We start from the raw sequence: 25,502 nt of genomic DNA, 5'->3' as shown, positions 1-25,502 counted from the left end.
TATTCCCCTTTGGACTGGGACGGACCTGGGTACAAGCCGCAGTGGAAGAGCGGCTTGTTTTACATCGGCACCCCCATAGAGGTGGGAGCTCTATGGGTTATGCCCCACCCAGGGTGTACATTCTGGACCATCCCCTGGAGCAGACTTTTGACCTGTCGTGAGAGGACGGGTTGGGGTCTGCCCCCGGGAGCACCCAACCGGGTGGCAGTAGGTTGGGTGATGGCCCGAATGTTTCACTCCCTCCCTTTTGAACCTCCTACTGGACTTTTCTATCACGGGACTGCCTTATCTGGACTTGTTGGACTTATGTATAGATACTCCAGCACGGACTTGCTCGCCCTCAGGGGTGCCCCCCTCTCCTGGGTGCGTCCCGCCTTCTTTGCCACTCCCAGTCTCAATGAAGGGCCCAATTATTGGGACCCTGAGAGATGGCCGGGTAAGGTCAGGGGCTCTCGATATAAATTTAATAGGAGGCCCCTGGTTAAATTTTTAGTCAAATTTTTAGGGGGTTAGGGAGAGGGGCGGGGGGTAATGGTTGTTTGATTATGGGGGGTGGCCATACAACCGTGGTGCAGGCCAGGCCTGGGTCCGACTGCGTTCGGGGGGAGCGGGGTGTGGTTACATCTGGGGCTCGGGAGCGGGTCGTGGGATTACCGATTCCCACGACACTGGGGTATGGCAGCAGGCGTATGGACAGAGGGCCGTATCGTTACCGGGAGGGCCGTCCCCGCTGTCTACAAGCGGTGAGGCGCTCCGACCCTCTGTTTCTTCCCCGAGGTGCCGGGAGCGAGGATGTGCAGCCTCCTGAGCTCCGGCTGGTTTACCTGAATGCCAGGTCCGTGGTTAACAAGGCTCCCCTTGTGCGGGATTTGGTGGAGGGTGAGCATGCGGACCTGGCTTGTATCACCGAAACCTGGTTGGGTCCGGAGGGTGGGGTCCCTTTGGTTGATCTTTGCCCACCAGGTTTCCGAGCGTTACACCGGCCTCGAGCTCAAGGTAGGGGCGGGGGAGTGGCGGTAGTTATCAGGGAGACCTTATGTCCGCGGGAGACCACCGTCCCTCAGATAGTCGGGTGTGAGTCTCTCTTTTTGAGGTTTGGTTCGGGGGCGCAGTTGGGCTTGCTGCTGGTGTACGTTTCGCCTAGTCACACAGCGGCAGCCCTGCCTGAGCTACTCGATGTCCTCTCCGGTTTGGTGATTGAGTTCCCCAAACTTTTAGTTTTGGGTGACTTCAATCTACCATCCCTGGGAGGGTCATCTGAGTTAGCTCGGGAGTTCATGGCTTCCATGACGGCCATGGACCTGACGCAGGTAATTTCTGAACCAACTCATGAGGGAGGCCACACCCTTGACCTGGTTTTTTTATCTGGACGATGGTTGGATGATCTTGGTGGGGGCTCTCCATTTATTATGCCCCTGTCATGGACCGATCATCACCTCCTGCGGCTGGTCTTCCGTTTTACCACCCCCCGCCGTGGGGATGCGGAACCAATTAGATGGTACCGCCCCAGGCGCTTAATGGACCCTGACGGGTTCCGGGCAGCGCTGGGATCCCCACCTGCCTCCGTCGCTCACAACTCGGCGGATGCCTTAGTGGAAGCCTGGGAAAGGGCAGCCACTGAGGCACTGGACCGAGTTGTACCCTTGCGGCCCCTTATCCGGTGCAGATCCCAACGAGCTCCATGGTTTTCCGCGGAGCTCCGGGAGATGAAGCGTCGGAAACGGGGCCTAGAGAGCTGCTGGAGGTCCAGCCGATCCGAATCCGACCGGTTGCGGTTAAGAACCTATATTAGGTCTTATCTCGCAGCGATGAGGGCGGCGAGGTGTAATTACTTCTCCGCCCTCATCGCGTCCGCAGATAATCGCCCGGCCGCCCTGTTCAGGGTGACTCGCTCACTTCTTAATCAGGAGGTGAGGGGGGATCCCTTGCAGGGTCGTGCCGAGGAGTTTGGTCAGCATCTGTCGGATAAAATCGCTCGGATTCGGACCGGTCTGGACTCCAGCTGGGCAGAGTCTGACGATCAGGACACGGGCGGTCTTGTCAATGTTATCTGGGAGGAGTTTGATTCTGTGACCCCTGATGAAGTGGACAGGATTATGGGGAGGTTGAGCTCCACCACATGTTTATTGGACCCGTGCCCTTCCTGGCTGGTTTATGCAGCTAGGGAGAGGACACGAGGCTGGTTCCAGGCGATTATATCTGCTTCTTTGAGTGAGGGTAATTTCCCCACCGTCTTGAAGGAGGCGGTGGTGAGACCCCTCCTCAAGAAGCCAGCCTTGGACCCAGCTGTGTTGAACAACTTTCGTCCAGTCTCCAACCTTCGCTTTCTTGCGAAGGTTGTTGAGAGTGTGGTGGCGCATCAGCTCCCTCTGGTCCTGGATGAAGCGGATTATCTGGATCCGTACCAATCGGGTTTCAGGCCCGGGTACAGCACGGAGATGGCATTGGTCGCTCTGGTGAATGATCTCTGGAGGGCTTGGGATAGGGGATGTTCCTCTGTCCTAGTCCTATTAGACCTCTCAGCGGCTTTCGATACCATCGACCATGGTATCCTACTGCGGCGTCTAAAGGGGATTGGGAGTGGGAGGCACGGTTCTTCGGTGGTTCTCCTCCTATCTCCTGGGACGTTCGCAGTCGGTGTTGGCAGGGGGGCAGAGATCGGCCCCTAGGTCTCTCGTTTGTGGAGTTCCTCAGGGGTCGGTTCTCTCGCCTCTCCTGTTCAACATCTACATGAAACCGCTGGGTGAGATCATTCGTGGTTTTGGAGTTGGGTATCATCAATATGCTGATGATACCCAACTTTTTATTTCGACCCCAAACCACCCCAGTGATGCCCTCGCTGTGATGTCCCGTTGCCTGGAGGCGGTTCGGGTCTGGATGGGGAGGAACAGACTTCAACTCAACCCTGACAAGACTGAGTGGCTGTACATTCCGGCATCCCGGGACATTCAAAATGTTCCATCTCTCTTTATGGGGGGTGAGTCTTTACCCCCCGTGGATAGGGCGCGCAACTTGGGAGTCCTCCTAGATTCGCGGCTTACCTTAGAAGATCATATAGTAGCCGTGACTAGGGGGGCTTTCGCTCAGGTTCGCCTGGTGCGTCAGTTGCAGCCCTATCTAGACCGGGATGCCTTGTGTACGGTCACTCATGCGCTCGTGACCTCTCGTCTTGACTATTGCAATGCTCTCTACATGGGGCTTCCCTTGAAGACCACTCGGAGGCTCCAACTGGTACAGAATGCGGCCGCGAGAGTTGTCTTGGGAGTTTCCCGGTACTCCCATGTTACACCTTTGCTCCGCGAGCTGCATTGGTTACCAGTTGTCTTCCGGGTGAGGTTCAAGGTCTTAGTGATGGTTTTTAAGTCCTTACATGGCATGGGTCCGGAATACCTCGGGGATCACCTGCTGCCGGCGTCAACTCCCCTCCGCCCTGTGCGTTCCCACAGAGAGGGCCTCCTCAGGGTGCCTCCGGTCAGAGAATGCCGGCTGGTGGCCCCCAGGGGGAGGGCCTTCTCTGTGGGCGCCCCGGCTTTGTGGAATCAACTGCCGGTTGAGCTCCGGATGGCACCGGATCTCCGCTCCTTCCGGCGCGGGTTAAAGACCCACTTATTCGAACAAGCTGGCCTGGCCTGATGGGGAGTTAATTTAGGGTTTTAAATATTTGTATATTTTATTGTTTTATTTTGGGCATTAATTTAATTCTATTTTAACTTTTGTATTTTTGTATTTTTATTATATGCCCTGTTCACCGCCCTGAGTCCTTCAGGAGAAGGGCGGTATAAAAATTTAATAAAACGTAAACGTAAACGTAAACCATTCATATAGCTAGATGTTGACATCTAAGATTTCTGGTTCTCTTCCACAGACCAGGATGAAAATACAAATTGATCTTCCAGTTTCTTGAGATTCCTTCTGAGTTTTTCAAAGAAATATGGTTATAGCTGCTCTTTGAAGTATAATTTGTTCCCACATGTGCTGGCAAAAGACGATCATTATTTTGGCAACTGTTCCATTACATCTTTCCATTTTGCTGTTGCTAGATAGCATACTTCATGAGGCATTGGTCAGCATACATTTGCTTTAGTTTCTTTTAAAGATGAACTATTAAATTGCAATGAATCTTCTTTTTTGTTTTTTACAGTGTACAGCTGCATCCTCCCTACCTTTCAGAAGGACCCATGATCCTGTCTCCTGCTCTGCAGCATCTTTTTACTCTTGAATGCTCACGTTTTTTCATCTGCAAGGCCAGAAAACTAAACTGCAGCTCTATCACCTGTCTTATGTTTCTTATTGATACCCTCACCCACTGTATTTGCTCCTTGTCTGCTTGCTTATGGGGAATACTCTATTATCCGCTTTTGTTCTAGAGCCTCATTTAGTCAAACCAACACATCATCATCCTTTTTCATTGGCTGCAAATTTTCCTTTTGATGCTCCAATCTTTTTCTTCAAATGCTGCCGCAATTGCTGCTGCTCTAAATATATCCCAGAGTGTTTTTAGATAGGAATACGAATATACTATTAACATTTCAGGTTGCAGCTGCAGATTTCTGTCCAGTCAACTTTACATTTACTTCACAGGGCATAGAAGTAGAAAAGCTTTTATTTTTTCTTGATGTTTCTTTACTTTTTTTCTTGTTCCTTTCTCAGGCTCTATTCTTTTTTGTTTCATTCTCAGGCTCCAAATTTACACTGTTCACTTATATACCGAAAAAAATGTTAGGGATTTCTATTTCAGATACATATTAATTTTTCCTATTCATTTACTTAGTGAACTCATTATCAGGCAGCCATACAGATTCTACTAACTCAGCAAAAGGAAGCACTCACTCCATTACCCACAATGAGCAACTCTCAGGACACCCCCCAGTATGCTCAACAATTCAAGAGATCCCACATCTTAGCACACAAAGCATCCTGGTCCTTATTCTCTTTTTCCCTCTGTTGAACTATCCAGGGAAACGCCTGTTAGCCTTCCTTATCAGCTCACTTAGATATGTACTTGCCTGGCATAATATGGGTCACTGATATGCAAAATACCATAGTCTGTGATTGAAATGAATGAGAATCTTATTTTTGGGATGGGACTACATCATAATAAAAAATATTGCTTACAACTCTGTTGATTTGCTGTGGGGAGCCCTCTTGAATTTTGAGGAGGCAAAAGAAGACTTCAAGCCCTGCAGGTAGAAAAATAAGATGACTCTGATGTGAAGACTGACCAAACTCTTTTGGCATCTGGAACCTAGAACCAGGACATACATAGGAATGCTGTGGTTGAAATGAAAAGCTCATCTTCTATCTTGTAGTTCTTAGTTTCTTTACTCTATTGAACACATCACTATCAAAGTATGTGTATTCACCAAGACTCCTTCATTAAAAGAAAGGTTTTCCATTTTGAAATGTATCCTTTGGGACAGACTTGCTAGTTTGTGCTAAACATAAGGATAGAAGGCTATTGATCTAGCCAAGGTCACCACAGCACCGCATGTTTATAGAGTTTAGTATAATCCTTTGAAAAATAAATGCTTTCCATCTCAAAAGAAACCTCTTGAGAAATCACTGGTAATGTGATACGTAAGCCTCACAGTTAGCACTAGAAAATTCCAAAGAAGCTGAGAAGTAATGTTTCTTTTACCTAGCTTCCAGTATCTAGCTCTCTTTTTTCAGCTGATGCTGAAAGTTTCTGGCTAGAATTTCCCGAAGAAGTCTCAACAATAACTGAAGGAAAAAAATCTTGAGAAAAAAAAATCTACAGCCCTATACATTATTATGGGTTTCCAATTTCCTGAATACTGGCATTGTAGGTGATGGCTTCTATGGCAGGAGCAGGTTGTTGCTTGACTTCCAGTTAAAAGGAAGGAACCATGTGAAATAGTTACTGTGAATATTTTTTCTTCTTTTGAAAAAAAAATAGGTTTAATAATGCATTATCAAGAAAAAAGCGTAACAGTTCAGAAGCAAAAATGGAAGCAGATTCTAATGTGCTACCCATCCCTCTAGCACATACTGTATTCCAGGAATATTATTCAGATTAATAATATGAAATGGGAGCAAGGAAGAAAATCTTGGGAGTTAGGAAGATGAGAGATATTTGAAGGCACAGGAACAAAAATTTGAGCAAAACTGAGAAAGTTGCTTATAGTGAAAGTCGTTCCTGGCAAAGGTACATGTGGGATATAAGTAGAGTAAAAAATGACATTCCCAGCAGCAGCTGAGAGAAGATAGGAAATGGAGGGAAGGGAAAGTACTGGAAAGTCTGGGGAACAAGTGGGCTGGTGGGATATGCTATGTTGGGAGGCTGTCCTTACTGCAATAAGGAAGCCTTGCAATTAAGGAACAAGTGCAGAGGCCAGTATACCAGTGGTAGCTATGGAGAGGGAGGAAAACAAAATGCTTGAAAGATTGTGCTTAAGCTGTCTGGTGGGATATGTTGATCTGGGACCTTGGTGTAGCTAAGAGAAGGAAGAGAGGAATAATGCTGTGGTGATTCAGAGAAAGCAGAGAAGGAACTGCTAAGAAGACTGGGATGGGCAGCCTGGTGGAATATGATATCCTGAGATATCTGTGAGAGCACAGTAGGAAACAGCCTAAAATGACTACGGAGTGGGTAGGCCAATATGATATGCTGGATGGGAAGTTGCTGAAAGGGAGTCAAAAGAAAGGGGTCATGAACCAGCCTTGCCATTTATCCCATAAAATCACTGTAAAATTTTCCAAAATCCTTCTGAATTTTTTCATTGAAAATGTGTTTGGTATTTTAATATTCTATGATAGCAAAGCTAATTCAGGATTGTTCAACAAAAAACTTTGGAGTACAATAATTTGTTTTGGATTAAAACAAAACAAAGTTTCTGCTTTGTGCATAGCGCTACTTGGGAATCTGAGACTAAAAATCGTAAGAATTGTGTGGCTACAATTCTGGTTTTCACTAGAGAATGTGCAGCTTGAAGGCCTCCTATAAAATGAGTTGATATCCAAGTCACAATCATTATCATACTAAGGAAGTGAAATAGGGAGAAGGTTGAACTGCTTAATTCATATTTTGCATCTGTAGTTTGGCAAAAGAAAAGAGGACTGGTCCAAACTGTCATAAGCTGCATTGGGTGTTGGGATAAGAAGAGAAAGGTCATAATTGACAAAGAATTGGTGAAAAAAAACCTGAGTAATTTTCAATCAAGGATCTGGAACTATTGCAGGAATTAGCACATGTAATTTCAGAACACTAATTGTAATCTTTGAAAATTGTTAAAGAATTAAAAGAAAGTTTGTTCTGGAAGAAATGCCAGAAAACTGTAGAAGAGCAAATGTTGCCCCCATTTTCTTAAAAAGGAAAACATTGATTCAGGAAACTACAGATCGGTTAAGTTGACATCAGTAAGTGGGAAATTCTAGAAAAGATAATTAAACAGTGGCTCTGCAGGCACCTAGAGAAGAACAAAATGATTATTAGTAGCCAGCATGGTTTTGTCAAAACTAGGTCACACCAGACAAATCTTAGTACATTTTTTTGATGAAGTGATTAATTTAGTAGACCAGGAAAATGCTGTGAATATAGTGTAATTACTTCCAATATGGTATTTAATAATATTGACCATATGCTTTTCCTTGAAAAAATAGAACAATGTGGGATGGATAATCTCTCTAGCACAGGGCTTCCCAGCCGGGGGTGTGAGACAATATTCCAGGGACTGCGAAAATTTGACTTTTCAAAATTATAGTGTATATGCATAATTCATTGCCGTTATTTTGAACTTTTGTAAGGGTGTGAGAATATATCAGAAGTGTTCTAGGGGCACAGGGCATAGCAAAGGTTGGGAGCCATTGCTCTAGCAGAAGGATTTGTAGCTGACTGAACAACCAGCCTCAACATGTGATCCTTGATTACTTCTATGCCAACGTGGAGAGATAAGTATCCTGTGGAAGATCTTGACTACTTTGATGATGAACTAGAAGGAGTACAAAAAAATTGCAGATGATGCAAAGCTAGGGATTGCTAACACATTAGAAAACAGACTCAGTGTTCCAAAGGATTTTGACAGTTTTGAACACTGGGCCATAGCCAAGAAAAAACAATTCAATGTTGAGAAATGTAGGTTCTACAGATAGGTAGGAAAAACAGATACAAGATAGGCAGCAATAGCCTAGTAATAATACAGTACTTAGAAAGTGGATCAGGTAGGACTAGTAGACCACTTCAGCCAGTAATGTGATGCTGCCGCCAAAACAGCTAATTCACTCTTGAGCAACATTAATAGAACTATAGTGTCAAGATCATGAGAAGAGATAATTCTGCTCCATGCTGCATCTGCCAGACTGTATTTGGGATATTGATTGCCTTAATACAAGGATGATGAGGACCCAGAAAGAGTGCAAAGAGTGACAAAGATGACAAGGGGCTTGGAAACTAAACCCAATGAAGAAAGCTTAAATGAACAGGCTATGTTTAGCTTTAAGAAGAAAAGATTGAAAGGAAACATGATAGCCGTCTTCAAATACTTAAAGGGTCATCCTAGGGAAGCTAGGAGCCATGGCTCCTGAGAGTAAGACAAAAAGTAATGGGTGGATGCTTTACAGAGGAGATCCAAACTCTAAATTAATATATTCTTCACTTACAGCTATTTTGCAGTAGTAGTAGCTATTTAGCTTTTTGGAGTTGTGGGTACTCTGTCACTGGAGGTTTTCAAGCAAGCCTTGGAGAGTCCTTTGGGTTGTATAAAATGAGGATTCCTGCTCTGGACATAGGATTGAATCTCTTCAGTCCTATGATTCGATGAAGGTTTTCTCCTGTGAGTATTCTACATTAATCAAAGCCTCCATAAATAACTTTAGTACAATTGTTTTCTGTAATGCATAAATATTTGTGTGATATACAGAGATAATAAAGAAGAATGGTTTGTCTTCTAATTTTTTCCAGAGACGGAAAATACACAAAATTTAAACCCATTATTTCATCTTAACAAAAATAAAAATTAAAGAGACAAGGGATCCTTTTCCCTTTTTAAGATTAGAGCTTGAAAGGAGGAAGAATACAACTCACAATCTGGATTTACTGTACAGTTGAACCAAAATTCAGAACAGCTTGTGAGTGGGAAACAGTAAAATAGAGAATGGGATTGGAAAAAGTCTCACTCAAATGGGAAGAAGCTTTGCAATTGGCTGTATATTCTATACATAGTTCCTGACTTACAACCATTTGTTTAGTAACTATTCAAAGTTACATTGGTGGTGAAAACTGACTTACTTCCAACCCTTTGCACTTAAGACCATCACAGAGTCCCCATATATGGGTACTTGGCAGCCAGCATTTAATTATGATGGTTGCAGTATTCCAAGGTCATTGAAATATGCTTAATACTTTGGGAGCAAAATGCTTATTATTTCTACTCTGTAAATGAACATTTAAGTAAGAAATAACCATTATAAGAACTGAAAAGACATTTTACCTGTTTAAAGTTGCCATTTTTTCGCTGTTCCCAGTCCATCATATCATGAAAAATGGGGATCATAATGTTGCGGACCTCTAGCTGTGGGACAAGTGTGACACCCAGAAAAGGACCAATCATTCCAGGAATAAAGTGAATTTTATGTTCCCCTGAACAACAACAATAACAAAAGAAAACAAAAACAAGCAGTTATTTACACCATTTCCTTTGCATACCATTTCCCGCTCTTTTTTGTTTACCTTCACTGCTAATTGAAAATATTCTATAACTGAAGATAAGGAATCAAGTCAGATATGAATCAAGCTAGATGCTTACCATAAAGAATTAAACCAAGAAGGATAGAATAAGTTATGCCTGGAAATGTGTATGTGCATGAGCAACTATCATCTAGTGATAGTGTACAGTTCCAAAGGACAAATGATTCTCCTGTTTTATAAAAATTATTTCTATGAAGTTGTACCAATATGTGCTATATAATCTGAATGTTCCTTTAACAGTGGATGAAAGATTGTCCAGCACTGTGCTATTATATTAAAAATAAATCTTAAAACTGAGCAAAACTCAGTTTACTTTCAAGATTAACTTACCCAAATTCTGCCACATGCTGAAAAGCTCATATGCCATCATCACACGCATATCACCATATCTGAAATATAAACACAGATCCAAAGAAAAAAATTGGAATATTGGAATTTTAAAAATAAAACAATATTTGGCAGCATTACTACATCTTATAAAAACAGACCCAGAGGGAAAAACCAACTACCTTACTTTCAAAACAAAAATCTGAAAATGAAAATTAAGTTAATATGTTCTTACTTGTCCAGAATCTTTTTCTGCTTAGCTGGAGTAAATGTTTCTAGCTGCAGGCTGGGTTGGTTGATAAATAAAACAGACAAGCTGAAATAAGAGTTCCAGGCCTACAAAACAGAAAAACAATGAAGCAACTAACTGAAAATTCATATACAATTTACTTCTTTACTATACCATTAATAAATGTCAACCGACTGTTCTAAAAAGCATCAGAGATAAAGATAATGACAATGTACTTATTATGATGATAAATTTATATTCTGCGTATCTGCTCAGAAAACATCCAAGCCAAATGATTATAACAAATAAATACCCTCATTACATAATGATGGTAGTTTCATGGTCCATTCTGTATGCAAGTGCTGTACATATGACATGGGCACTTCTTTCACACACATCAATAAACAATGCATAGGCAGATCTATTTCATAATATAATTCTATAACTGAATTTTTGAAAGTCAACTATAGAATTATTATAATAAAAATTATATAAATCCACACACAAAAGGCAAAAACTAGAGCTATCTGAGGTGAGGAATCCCATATATATTACTCTACAGAGACTATGATGTCAAGAATTTTTGAATTTTTATAAACAAAATTTCTAAAGTAAAAAAACTTGTATTGCAATTTTTTACACCATTACCTGGGAGTTGGTTCACTAAACTCACTGAGATTTACCTCTGAATTTTTTTCCCTTCCTTTCAATTTTGTCCCCATTCTCTGAGACTGCCTGGACAAGTTTTCTTGCAAGGTTTTTCAGAAGTGGTCTTGCCATTGTCTATTTCCTAGGGCTAAGAGAAAGTGAATAGCCCAAGGTCACCCAGCTAGCATTGTGCCCAAGATGGAACTACAACATGATCTCTTGGTTTCTAGCCTGATGCCTTAACCACTGCACCAAAATGTCTCTCTGAATAGACACACATAATTAATTTTCTGTGCTGCTTAGCAACAAAAATTCTGGCACTTCTGGTAGGCATTGTTAAGTGAATTGTTGTAATTAAATGAGAACATAATCACAATCTGCAGTCTCCTACTAGCTTTTCCATTCATTTTGCTTGTAGGAAGCTGGCCAAGAATATGACAAATGTGGATAATATGAGCACAGGGATACTGTGATGGCTGTAAGTACAAGGACCAATTATACATATGTTCATTCAGTGCTGTCATACATTTGAATACTCACTGAACGAGTGGTCATTAAATGAGAAACATCTGCATTCTTTTTTTTTCTATTTTAAAGTTCTGGACACTCTTGGAGAACTTTGGTGCAAATGCTTTACGAGTTGTCATTTAATAGCAAAACAAATACAATGTTGACAATTTCATAGTATAAATAAATTTTTAGAATACCTTAAAATCAAAATCTGTTTCCGTGAAATTCTTATGTAGTGCTGCAGACAGATACTGCACTGTTGTAACTATTACACTATAAGAATGAAAGGAACAACATTATAGCACTGTTGTACAGAATATACAGAATATTTCAATCTAAATTTAGTGAAAATCATGGTCTTTTATATTAATTCACAAAATAGTGGTTAATGTACAATTAAAAAAAATTGCTAATTCATTGGATCATGAACATGAAGGTAACCACAAACATTCCAATCTAAAAATTTGCCCTGTGGAAAGCTAATACATAAATAGATTCTAATTCCAATGCATTATTGAAAAATCTATCCAATTAAAATTATTCCATGTCTTAGACAGCCTAACAACACACTGAACTTCTAAATAATAATTTCTCCCACATCTACTGGTTTGTTCATAGCTACTATTAAGAACTGAATTGAATTATACTGGGTTGATATTCTGGGCTGTTGTTGCTGTTATTCAAGATATTTATTTTCATTTTTATAAACTGGTTGTGATTGTTCTAATAACAACAAAGTATTGCCACATAGGTAACTATCTCAAACAGCCCAGATATGGAGGATGTTGGTTAGCAAGATGGAAAATACATCCACAACACCCTAATTCTCTGTCTTGAGAATTTGATGAGTTCCCCATCTATCCCCTCATCCAAATTGTTGATGAAGATGTTCAAAGAAAATTTGTTCAGGCACTGACAGGTTTTTTTTGGACTAGGGAGAGGAACCAAGAATGAGATTGACAAAGTATATCACAAAAAATCTTTTTTTTTTGCAAGTATAAGAAATATCCCAAGGGATGTTTTACTCCATTTTGTTAGGAAAAAGACAAGAGATCAAGTATTGCAACAGCATTTTAAAGTAAAATTAAAGATTGATAGTATAGATATAATTATCTTAAAAAGCATTCCTATTACAATTTTACATAAAAGAAATACCCTTTTTTAACTGAGATACATGTTATGTATGGGGTTTAAGCAGCAGCTCAGCAAATACCACCAGGTAGCGCTGTACCATCACCGTATTGGCTGGTTAGCTTTCAGCGGGAGATTCAGATGAACGGATTGGCCGAGAGCGTACCTGGCAAGGTATATAAGGGGTACAGGAAACCCCCTTTGTTCAGTACAGTCCTACCCACAATAAAGAGCTGTTGCTGTACTCATCTGCCTGCTGTCTTCCATGCGGTCCAGAACCCACTACACAATAGTGGTGACGAAGGTGGGATGCTGCTTCACTCAGAGCTGAAATCACTAGCTGAAGTCACTAGGGAACGGAGGAAAAGTTTCTTACTCTGATTCCCTTCTATCGAAGCAGCATTCACAGGACCGGACACAGCATGGCAAAACTTAATCAGATCCGCGAATTCGACGTCAGCCATCCCGAACACTGGGAATCGCATCTGGGTCAGGTCGAGGGATACCTGCTGGTCAACCGGATCACCGAAGACCGTTTTAAAGCGGCGGCCCTGCTGTGCATCAGCAGCCCTGCCGTTTATGATATAGCCATCGGGTTGTGCTCACCGACAGCTATCGGAGCCATTTCCTACAGCGATCTCACGGCCAAACTAAACAAGCCGACTTTATAGCGGCCATGCGACAGGCCGCCTGTCTCTGTAAGTTTCACGATTTAGAAGAGCGGCTTCGCGACCGGATCGTTTTTGGTCTAAGCGAGCAGCGGCTGCGACAGAAATTACTCGCGAAACCTACAATGAGCCTGCAGGAGGTTCTGGATGAGGTCCTGGCATACAAGGTGGCCAGCGACTCAGGCCAGACCACTCACCAACCCAGCAGCAGCTCTGGGGGATCAGTCCACCATGAGAGCGCTGCGTACGGTGGAGCAGACGGAGACGAAGCAGCTGAAATTGACGTGGTATACCGGAGGCCGGACAATCGACAAATCCAACAGCGCGGAGACCAAGAGGCCCATTGGCGGCCAACGCCATTGCAAAAATACACCGGAGGGAATGGTGCCAAAACTACCTCTGGAGGCGGAGCGACCAGTCCCAAGTGTGCCGGCTGTGGAGGGAACCATGTGAGGGCGGCCTGCAGATTCCATTCGGCTAAGTGCCGGGTCTGTGGAAAAACAGGCCTTCCAGGGCTCACAGGCCACCTGCCTATCTCGCAGACTATGTACAATCTTGAGGGGGGGACAGGCCTAGAGTCACGTCATGGGTTGCCATTAACCATTGTAACTGCAGGAAATATTTTGCATGATGTTTTGTATTAAATATATTGTTTGTTCTTTTAAGGGGGAAGGGGTTTAAGCAGCAGCTCAGCAAATACCACCAGGTGGCGCTGTACCATCACCGTATTGGCTGGTTAGCTTTCAGCAGGAGATTCAGATGAACGGATTGGCCGAGAGCGTACCTGGCTTTGGAAATAAATTTTGTGAACTTTTGTGAATTTTATGCAGAATTGACTTGGGAGGCCGGTGTGTGGTGTAGTTGGTTCACATGGTGTAGTAAGATGGAGGGTTTGTTGTCACTGTGTGTTGGGAGGCTCAGCTAATCTCAATGTACACATACTGTAGTTGTACTTTGACAATAAAGGTTCATTTCATTTCAAAGTACAACCATTTATACATTGAGATTGGCTAAGCCTCCCTTCGTGCCCCCACCACCCAGCTTACAATGACACAAACCCTCCATCTTATTACACCATGTGAACTAATTGCACAACACACCGGCCTCGCAAGTCAATTATGCATAAAGTTTATAAAAATTATTTCCCGTTCAAAAGCCTAACAGCCCATGGATAAAAGCTGTTCTTCAGCCTGTTGGTGCGGCTGGCTATACTCCTATATCTCCTACCCAATGGTAGGAGAGTAAAGAGGTACCGTCCAGGGTGTGAGTAATCCCTGAGAATTTTCCTCACTCTTCCAAGGCAGTGAGCTCTAACCCTCTTCCCCCCCCCAGAAAATCACCTTCCAATGACCCTGACCTGATATACTCTCCCCATCACAAGACCCATTACCAGCCTCCCACTGATGACTCACTCCTGGCCCACTAATTCATACCCTCTAACTACCTTTACCTGAAGTACCTCCCCATCACAAGCCTCTCTCTGATGACTGACACCTGGCCCATCACAAGATCCTCACTTGACACTCCCACACCTGAAGCCCTTATATAAGTGGAACACCGACACAGACAGCTGAAGATGTTACCTAATCTGGTAATGAAACATTTGAAAACCAACCCTAAAGCTCAGAGAACGAACCTTCACCCTCATCCTACACCCGAGCTACGGATATTCGCCACTATTGTAAGTTTATATCTATTCCATACTGTCAATAGAGCATGTCTAATAAAATGGTTTTTGAAATCTACCTTAACTTTTTATTTTGCTTTCTTTTTCATTCTTTACTTCTTTCTTTCTTCTACTTCAATTATTAGTTTTTATTTCTTTATTTATTTTAAATAAGGTTGCCAAAAAAAACCAGTTCTCAGTATGTTTCAATGAAGAATAAAAATGGAACATATCTAAAATGATCTATGTGTTTAAAAATTTAATGAGCTGAAACTATTTAAAAGGCATCATGTTTTAAAAATGTACATGATTTTAGTAAAATTCAACTGTTTTAAAATGCATCAGCACTCACTTGCTAGTGAGTAATCTCATCACCATCCAATCTCGAGGAAAGACACTCATCTTCATCAGATTTCGAAACACACAGAAAATCTTCAGAAGAAATTCCTAGTAAAAACCAAGAAAACAATGTTAAAACATTACTAGCTGTGTTTTGAAGCAAATATGCAGCTTCAACAAGGGAAAGAAAAGTTGTAAGTTTCAAAATGGGATGTAAAATCACTTACAGATTTATCTCCAATAGCCCTAGAAAAAGGCCAGGGCAAACTATTTTTGAAAACTCTAGGAACTTTCCAAAATTGACTCGAAATAAATAAATAAAAGATATAAAGAAGAATTTTAGAGATTATCAGAATCATCTTCAGGGCATAGCTGCTGCACACTAGTCAAAGATAAGAAAAAGTATTCTATAATAGAGCCCCCTTGAAATCCACTACCTCCAGATTGCTAACCATTTTTTTCAAAGAGAACGTAATTTGTTTTTTAAAAATAAAATTCAAACTGCCTTATGATCTGTCATCTTAATAACAACGGGCATATGTGCTGTATCTGGATTAGGTTAGAATTTGTTTCTTTAAAACAGTCTATTAATGACTAGGAGTACACTTAGATCTCCTCAAACTCATGGTATCAGAAAATTCAATGTCACCAGCATATTAATAATTTGTTGTTATTGTTGTTAGCTGCAAAGTCGTGTCCGACCCATCGCGACCCTATGGACAATGTTCTTCCAGGACTTCCTGTCCTCTACCATCTTCTGGAGTCCATTTAAGCTCACGCCTACTGCTTCAGTGACTCCAGCCAGCCACCTCATTCTCTGTCGTCCCCTTCTTCTCTTGCCCTCAATCTTTCCCAGCATTAGGCTCTTCTCCAGTGAGTTAATAATATCAGACTCCAAATTTCTAATTGCTGAATCCTTATGATACATAGTGTATGGGAGAGTAACATGAAACCTTGGCCATAGCTTCTTGCCAATTAGCATTAAAACATGTGGGAACTTAAGAATCAGCTGGTGGAACTTCTACATAGTATAGCCTCTACTTTTTACCACCTTCCTGTCTGTATTGTTTTTCCTCTAAGGGTCTTTACATTAGTATTCAAATAGGAAATCTGCCAAGACTAAAACAGTCAAGGACAATTCTTTTAGTTACTTAGTCAACATTAAACTGAAAACTTTAAAAATATTATTTATATATCGCTTCATATTTAATAAATATGTTAATTTAAAGTATTAAATATTTAATACATATTTTATTTTAAAGTATTTCAAATCATTCTTTGGGTGTTTACCTTTCTATGGGGAGTTCACTGATAGCAGAATTACAATTAAAAAAAGAACAAAAATATGAAGCATCAGTGAAATAATATCAACACAAAAGTAACATAAGCATGAGTACTGCATCAAATAGATTCTAGCCTAAATACAGTAAGTATAATTAGATTCAACTCTATTAAATGATTCAATTATTTTTTAAAAAAAATATACATGTCAGGTGACACAGGAACATCTAACTGCTAATGGATTTGCAACCTCAGTATGCATCTGGGTCAGCTGCAATTTACATATCTATTGAGTGCAATAGGCTCAGTTCCCAATCAAGTATGTATGATAAAATAAATAATATGGAATGGCTTTGAATCTGTGACAAAAGAGAAAGAACAGACTTCTACGTAACCAAGATCATTCTCAGCATTCCAGAGCTACAAGATGTACATCAGCACAAAAGCACAGATGGGAAATATAACTAGACTACATTTATAATGTATCTACATTTATAATGTATATACCTTTAGCTCATCTTTACTCTGAAAATTTTCCAGTAGATGTTGAAAGTGAGTGTCAGACATCTGACGAAGTAGAGACAAAAGACAGGATACATATTCCCCCTGTTAATTTCAGAGAATAATTATTTTAGTGGAACCATCATATTCACAAGTCTAAATAAAAACATTAAGTTGGAGGTATAGGAAAAAGTTGTAGGGACTGAAAATGGAGCGATATTTATGAAATGAAATGCTATAATTTTTTTTCCATTCTTCTTATCATGACTGTACTTTTTAAATAAATTCATACCATTTAGAAAGTGTTCATGTAAAGAGATGTGTAATGGTATGTGGGAATATCTTGGGGAAAGAGGGTAAGAGAGGCTGTCTAGGAAACAATCAGACAAAAGAGGTAGGAATCCCCTTTCTCAGTCAGAGAAAGAATCCTAGAACAGACCTGCCATAATGGAGCAAGCAGGTAAAAGTGGCAGTGGGCAGTTTGGACTTGCAAGATGTTGTTAATATAGCCTTACAAGAAAGTAAATTTAGCCCAGATAGTAAACTGTCTAGTTCACCCACGGGGGCTGACAAATAGCCACCAAATCAAATTAAAAATGGAATACAGAATAATTAGAGGCTTAAAGGATGAGAATTTGCTTTTCCTCTCTGCAGTGGAAAATATTTTTTTTCTGAAAGTTCATTCATTCATTCCTATAAATAGGGCTTTGAGGGGGTTTTCCCCCTATTTATCATAGCAGGCAATACAGCACTGTTTTCTACCTTTCTCATTTCAGTTGAGGCTAAGTTGACACAACACACTGTCCAACCTCATAACAATAATATGGTGTAAAATTCCAGTCATTTATTTTTTTTACTTAAGCACCCGCTAATTATTATAGCAAATGCCTTAGAAATAATTAAAAATATAACCTAGAATAATAGGCTAAATAAACTTAACAGCGGCATGGCTACAGTTCTTAGCTTCACCCTGAGAGTTCAGGACAGTTATTTTTAGTTTGGTAGCACAAAGAAATAATGAATGAATGAACAAAGAATGAATGAAAAATGTAGTAAACTAGAGATGAGAGGACAGGGAAAGGGAGCAGGCTAGATAAGCAGGAAATAGAATTTGATGGTTAGTTACTAACAGTGATTTCAGCTGTGCATTGTGGACAACGCTGCCCTCTTACCGCCTCCTGAGATTGTGATTTACTCATAATAGTCAGAAGAGTTTGTAACAGCACATCCAGGAGGCTCTCCACCATCATTTCTACCTCCTCAATTACATCTGTCTCCTAGAGTAAACAGTTAGAACACAAAGAGTTAACATCTTATAAGATGGAAATGAAAATTTTTGAAGTTGCTTTTGGCCTGCCTGTACATTCATTTGTCTATGAGGTTTATAGTCTAGAAGACAAGAGGGACTAGAGGACAGTGACTGTTTTGATGGGAACACAGGGAAAACTTGAAAATAGAGCCACTTAGTTCTATTACTGTATTACTAGTTTTTAGTTTGCTTTTATCTACTTTTCGACTAATAAAAAGGCTGCTAGAGGAGATTATAAAAGTTGCACTAGGTTTTTGCTAGAACCTGCTTTCCAGACTTCCAATAAAGGATACAAAACACAAGAAAGGAGAATGGGAAAGAAAAGAATGTATTACCCAAGTCAGGATCTCTAAAAAGGTGAAATCATGGCAACTAGACCAGGTTGCCATGATTTCACCTTTTTTAAGATACTTTTGGCCTGGATGATTGAGTCTTCACTTACTTATCTAAGTCAGGATGGTTATAAAAATGTATTTTAACCCATTTCATTCTAGGCTTAATGCCCAATAGTCATTCTTATCTTTAAAACCCGTAATGATGCAGTCCTATGGTCCCAGATAGAGCATCCCAAGAAGTCATAGTTACATCAAATTTTCTCCTCAGAAATCATAATAAAGCCCCCCCCTTTGTTTTTAACACCATATTTATTTAAATCTACAATAATTGATATTTTGTACTCCTAGATCAAATGTTCTTATAATAATCTAATACCTGATTAAAGACAATTGATTTACTGTATTACTTTAATATTTTGCATTCAGTCCTGTTCACAAACAAAATTCTATGATTAGTATTATGCCCAGCTCCCCCTTTTAAAATATTTTCAAACGTAGTATTTTGGGATATTGTTAAACTTCCTTTGGGTATGTTTGATACTGACTTTAAGATATTATAGTCCAAACCTATTTTCAAAACATGTACATCAGTGCTAAAGGTTCTACTTAAATAGCCATCTTTGAAGGTAGATGGGAATATATCAAATTAACAATTTTAGTAATGTAATGTTATTGCTGTCATTATTATTTGTTTGCTCAGCAGTACTATCTATCCAAAATAAATTGAATAATTTTAGGAAAAAAATCAGGAAATTATTTAAGAGCCTAGGACATACCATACAGTAGTCTGGATTTTATATGTTACACAGAATTTTAATCATGTTTATTTTTCTGCTAAAGATGCAGAACAATTCTATATAGGCTGGCTAGTAGCCATATATCTTCTCTCAAGTAAATGTTTGAAAACTTTGTTAAGCACAATAACTAATGCACAATTTTCTGTCCTTTATGTAAAAAAAACATGCATTCAATAATCCATTATACTAATGAGAAGTAGGTCACAACTATACTATGTTGCAAAAAACATATCATTTGAATTCTTCAGAGACAGATGATAGATAGATAGATAGATAGATAGATAGATAGATAGATAGATAGATAGATAGATAGATAGATAGATAGATGATAGAAAGATAGAATGATAGACTTAGATTACCACGGAGCTAGTTTTGATGATAGAGAAGATACTGCTAAGAATTCCAGAGCAGATAAGCAACTCTTTTTGTTGTCTCAGATGAAGATGAATATGATGAAGGACCACAGGTAATAAGATTCGCCGGGATTCTAGGAATGGGAAACCAGAGGCTTGACATTATTTTACAGGAGAACTCAAAATACTGGAATGAGAAGCCTGCCTCATTTTAATTCACAAGCATATATAGAGAACCTGAAGAACTACCATTAATAACAAAGAAGGATGCAATAAAATTAATTGGACTTTTAATAAATCGTACAACAGTTTAATTAGAGGCCTCTATGAAACAGATTTTAAGGGAAACCCATTTTTATTCATTGAAATGCTAATTCTGAATAGCTAATTTACAAACTGTTGCAAAAGGTTACATAGCACTTACAGTACAGTAAATAAAATGAGCAAATTATCTTTACTGGCAGCCTTATTTTCCTTCACTGTTTAATTAATATTGCTTCCCACAGAAGCTAAATTGTCAAAAGTCATGAACCTACAATATTATCAACCGTCATAGGAGATATTATTACATCAGGCAACAGAAATACTGGCTACCAAAAGTGAAGGAAAAGGCAATATCTAAGTAACATGAAATCTCTAACCGTTGATATTCTCACGTGAACCATAAAATACCGGATGACACTGAAATTCACATTTATGTCCTCCTTCAAAATAATATTAGGTATACTTAGATATTTATTAGTGTGGATATATTAATTACTAACCTAAATGAATTCATACAATGCTTTCACTGTTTTTGTCTTTATTATTTTTAAAATTATTCTGAAAGTAAGACACGCTTGTGAACTTCAGGGTCCCTTTTCTTGATTCTAACAGTTCACTTAGGTTCAAAGGAAACGGTACAGATTTGTGCACCAATTGCACCTATTCCTGGACAGGAAGGCCTTGTTCATAGTCGCTTGAGGACTTCCTGGTTGGACTATTGCAACAGGGCTGCACTTGAAGACCAAGCAGGTCCAGAATACAGCAGCACATGAAGTGTTTGGAACTCATATTGCACTACTGTTGTGCAAGCTGCACTGGCTTAATTCCCTTTAAAGTCCTACTTGGCATGGGACCAGGCTATCTGAGGGACCATTCTCCACTGGGATGGATACAGTAAGCACGGTACGGGTCCCATCCTTTTATGCTGTCATCTTAGGGGACCAGAAAACATGCCTTTTTCACAGCAGCCTCTGCCCTGTAGAATATACTTCTCCCTGGATCCAGCAGGCCTCTATTACTTTAGTTTTTTGGAAGGCCATAAAAAGCTGGCCCTTCCCCAAAATGCTAGAATAGGATGAAATAGGAACATATGGATGGTTCTGTTGGATGCATCCAAGGGGGATGACTGAAGTGTCAGGGTTTTTGTTTGTTTGTTTTTTCACTGTAGTGAGCCCCCCAGAGTTGAGTTCTTAAGATGGGAGGCCCTTATGAATTTTTTAAATAAATAAATTGAATAAGGTATCTTAGACTTCACCACTTTATTAAAAAATATGGACATCAGTTCCCTAACTAAATCTCAAGTATTTCTAAAACTGGTTACTGTATATACCCTAGTACAGAACCAGATATTAGTGTAAACACTATGACGAAGACATGGCTTTACTTTGGTGTGCTATAGCTATACAAGAATATTAATATGGACATAAATAAGGTTTTCAGGATCCGTTGTTTTTTTAAATTAAACATGAAAAAATTTAATAATATTTAAAGAGAATGCTATGTCCTCTGTGTAGAATGGGCCCTGACATTTAAAAAAATATTTCTTACTTCATTTCCTAATTTCCTAATCTCTTTATTTATTAGTAAACTCATATACCCATTGAAAAACAAATGAATGAGGGAAATTCAAAAATTATAGGACAATCTTCTCCCCATGTACATAAAAAAGAGGGAAAGCAAAAGCAGATGAAACAGTTCAAGGCAAAATCAGTGTTTAGGAACAATATGCAAAGTTGTTCAAAGAAAACAGAAAAAGAGGGAGTATAGTATTCTGGAAGATGTGGCTAGTTAGAATAGAAATATTATGCAGTATAATTTTTGTACATTAATTCTAATGAATCAACTTTTCAAAATATAATTTATTTTATGCTATTTTAGGGATACAGTAAATCAGACATGTCAAACTTGTGATGTCACATGACATCACGCAACATATCAGAACTTTTTCCCCACTGACAGCAATGGGGTGAGTGCGGTTTCCTTGTCACACATCCAACTGGCAAGACGGCAGTTTGACACCCCTGTAGTAAATGAAACCTAAAACAGTTTTATATATTATGTTCCTAAAGTGGCATAAAGCAAATTCTGTCCATATCGGGTATGCAAAGAGACGTATTATAATGATTAATATTATAACTGTTACCTGAGAAAGAAAATAAGCGACTGTCTACTGTACGAGCTATAGATTGCAATTTAACCACATCCATAGACTGTCCAATATGCACTGTACTGGGCATGCTCCCAAGAGTTCCTCGCACAAACTCTGCTACTTCCTGTACTGTAAACATCTGCAATAGCTCATCAAAAATTGCAGGGAAAGAATTCAATAGAGCAGCCTAAAAAAAATGGAAATGAGACTTTTTGAACTCTTTTTGTAGTAATGATACCAAACAAATCCCTCTTTAAAGTTTCATGTTTCTATTAGAAAGATATTTTGGAAATTATGGCATTGTAACATGATTTCATAATACAAAGGAAGCCTAAACTACAACATCTTATAGATACTGAAGCACACAATAAAGACCCCCCCCCAGACTGCTCATGTCTTCTGAGTTGCATTCAGATCACATTTATAAAAACAGAATATTTTTGTGGCTATCACAGTTGATAGGGAAGTTCAATAGTCCTCTTCATACATTAAATTGTTTTAAATATATATGTAAGTAGGAGATGACACTACAATGCTTCATGAAATTAGAAAGCCATAGTATTGCGATCATCTTCAAACCAATATAAAAGCTAAAGAAGTCCCTGCAGATTTTATTCTGCTAGTTGTTGCCTATACGGGACAGTGCTCATCTCTGTTTCAAGGCCACTGACCAAGCGCTATCTGAAGACATTTCTGTTGTCATGTGGCCAGCATGATGTCACAGAGCGCTGTTACCTTCCCACAGAAGTAGTATCTATCTATTCACATTTGCATACTTTCGAACTGCTAGGTTGGCAGGAGCCGGGAAGAGGTCAGGAGATCATCCTATCGCGTGACACTTAGATCTCAAACCTGGGCTGCCGGCTTTCCCAGGGCTGCTGACAAGCCCAGAGTCTTAACCACTGAGCCACCACACTGCCCTCTTCAAAAAAACATACATACTTTCAAATATTTTCTGCTAATATGAAGAGTTTGAAGAAAGAAGGAATGAAACAGAAGTATATAATCTGACTCTTACAGTTCAACTAATTATTATAATTTATATAGAGAAAGCAATAATTATGCACCATTATGGCAAATCATAGAAATAATGGATTTTGAAAATATGACAATGTGCATTGTTCAATAGCTTTATGTTCATTTGTTCTTATATAAAATTGATAAAGGCTTCCAGAATATGATAGAATAATGGTTTAAATCTTGAGTAGCCATCAGTAAATCTTTATTTACAGGATGTCCCTAGAGTCATAGCAATCATATTTACAATTATTTATTCTCTTTTTCTGCAGCCTATTGTTGATCTGCTATAAAGTGAGAGGACACCCTAAAGCAATATGGGTTGTTGTAAGGAGAATCTGCAAAAATTAATTCCTGTCTCTTAGAGCAGTAGCTTCCACCATATTGCAAACTTACTTTCTTCTATTAAGACTTATTTTAGTGCTGGATAAGATTTTTTTTCAGCCCCAAAAGCACATTGTCTTATTGGAAAATTAATAAACTGTGTATCATCAGTGGAAGGGCCAAATCACCAAGTGCCAAAGCCAAAATCAACAATGAGCAAGTCACCCCACATTCTGTGTCACATGCATGCATGCATCTTGTGGTAAGATGGGCAATCAATACATTTAAATAAATAAATAAATGACAATGATATTTTCATCCATCTAATTATATGAACTTCATATTAGTGCCACCCAGATAGATATAACATGTTAAATTTTTACTCTTTATTTATTCAATTTCTAGTCACCCAACTCAACCAAGTGACTTACTTATTTCAAAACTTCCCACTACATGCCATGTTAGTTTGTTTTAACTGCATTAGAGAAAGAGAGGTAAGTATGGTGAGAGCTTTGGAAGTAAATTTTAATTTCCCAACAGTGACCTCCCTCTTTCATTCCTATTATAATAATTTACAGTAATTAGTCTTAGAAAACTATTGTCTCAAATCAAAGGCACTTCTGAGCTCAATTTCAATATTGGTGATAAGGAAGAAGAACAGGAGTACATTAGAACAGTGTTTTTCAACCTTTTTTGGGCAAAGGCACACTTGTTTCATGAAAAAAATCACGAGGCACTCCACCATTAGAAAATGTTAAAAAATTTAACTCTGTGCCTATATTGACTATATATAAAGTAATTCTCTTGAATAGGAATCAAATAAACACAAAGAAAGTATTTTATAATTACTTTTCAATTTTTCCCACGGCACACCAGGCAACATCTCGCGGCACACTAGTGTGCCGCGGAACAGTGGTTGAAAAACACTGCATTAGAAGATGAAAAAATTATCAGTCCTGTCCGATCCAGATGAACCTTCTCCTCCCTATCATCCTAGCTAAAGTTATCTTGAGTGGAAGCCCATTTGCAATACAGTGTGAATAGCTAGGAGGGAGTATTGGGGCATTCAAAAAGATAAGAATTAACTTTTTTGTTTCCTAGCTGCAACCTGCCCCAAATCTAATGATGGAAAAAGTGAGCAACTCATTTTCACATCGCTCAGAAAATCTTTTGATAGATGGTATCATATGATACAAGTAACACATCTCCCTATGGTAAACAGTATTACCAGTGGGATTTGCAATAAGCCACAATTATGCCAAAATGGTTGTCCATGTTTCATGAAAACATTGCACAAATAATGTAATAATGCAATGATGTCACAACATCTGATGTAAATATGTCTGTAGGTATCCCCATTGTGGATGCTTGTAAGTATGAGTGGACTATCCTCCATCAGCACTTGGCAAGCCAGAACAAACAGTTTATTATTTCCCCTCTTCTGGCTATTCATTTCTTTTTGTTTTATTTTATTTATAAAGTATAATTAAATTAAAGATGGGTGGTGACTTCCATTGAAACATTTTAGAATTAATATTCTCAATCCAAAGAAATATAGACAAAATAAATAAAGATAATAATTAAATACCAAACCAAACAACCATTGTTATTTTAATTTCTTTATTTTTAAGATAAGTCAATTTCATCCCAGGGAAATATGCAGCAAATGCTGCTATTATTTCCAGTGACAGTTGTATCAGAAGTGGTGATATCAAAAGACTTGTAATTAGAGAGAACATGATGCTCTTGGCTATTTCCATGAAAAAAAAATAACAGAAAGAGATTAAAATAAGACCAAAATTCATTATATTTTCATTATTGGCTCTTATTGGCTCTACATGAATATTTAGTTGTTTACAATATGACATAAACCAAAACTCAATATTTAAGTTATTAAATATTCTATTAGATTTTTTGTTACTTTTTATTATCATTATCATTAATATGTATT

The 25,502-nt window shown here is 39.2% G+C and overlaps 1 protein-coding gene across 1 annotated transcript in view; it reads right to left on the bottom strand.

Annotated features, from left to right (window-relative positions):
- DOCK3 (dedicator of cytokinesis 3) overlaps positions 1-25,502 on the bottom strand; it is a gene marked incomplete at both ends in the record, with an annotated part of 182,953 nt that overhangs the window by 67,089 nt on the left and 90,362 nt on the right. Inside the window, 9 exons of the mRNA XM_081319050.1 lie at positions 9,447-9,595; positions 10,034-10,092; positions 10,266-10,366; positions 11,615-11,690; positions 15,235-15,329; positions 17,010-17,108; positions 18,134-18,280; positions 19,804-19,931; positions 22,205-22,397. Coding sequence (XP_081175176.1) covers positions 9,447-9,595; positions 10,034-10,092; positions 10,266-10,366; positions 11,615-11,690; positions 15,235-15,329; positions 17,010-17,108; positions 18,134-18,280; positions 19,804-19,931; positions 22,205-22,397 — 1,047 coding nt within the window. The remainder of the gene's footprint in view (positions 1-9,446; positions 9,596-10,033; positions 10,093-10,265; positions 10,367-11,614; positions 11,691-15,234; positions 15,330-17,009; positions 17,109-18,133; positions 18,281-19,803; positions 19,932-22,204; positions 22,398-25,502) is intronic.

This window comes from Vipera berus, assembly GCF_964194415.1.
Source record: "Vipera berus genome assembly, chromosome: 2".
Lineage (NCBI taxonomy): Eukaryota > Metazoa > Chordata > Lepidosauria > Squamata > Viperidae > Vipera > Vipera berus.
The sequence above is the reverse complement of the archived record's forward strand: the minus strand, read 5'-3'. Positions and strand labels throughout refer to the sequence as shown.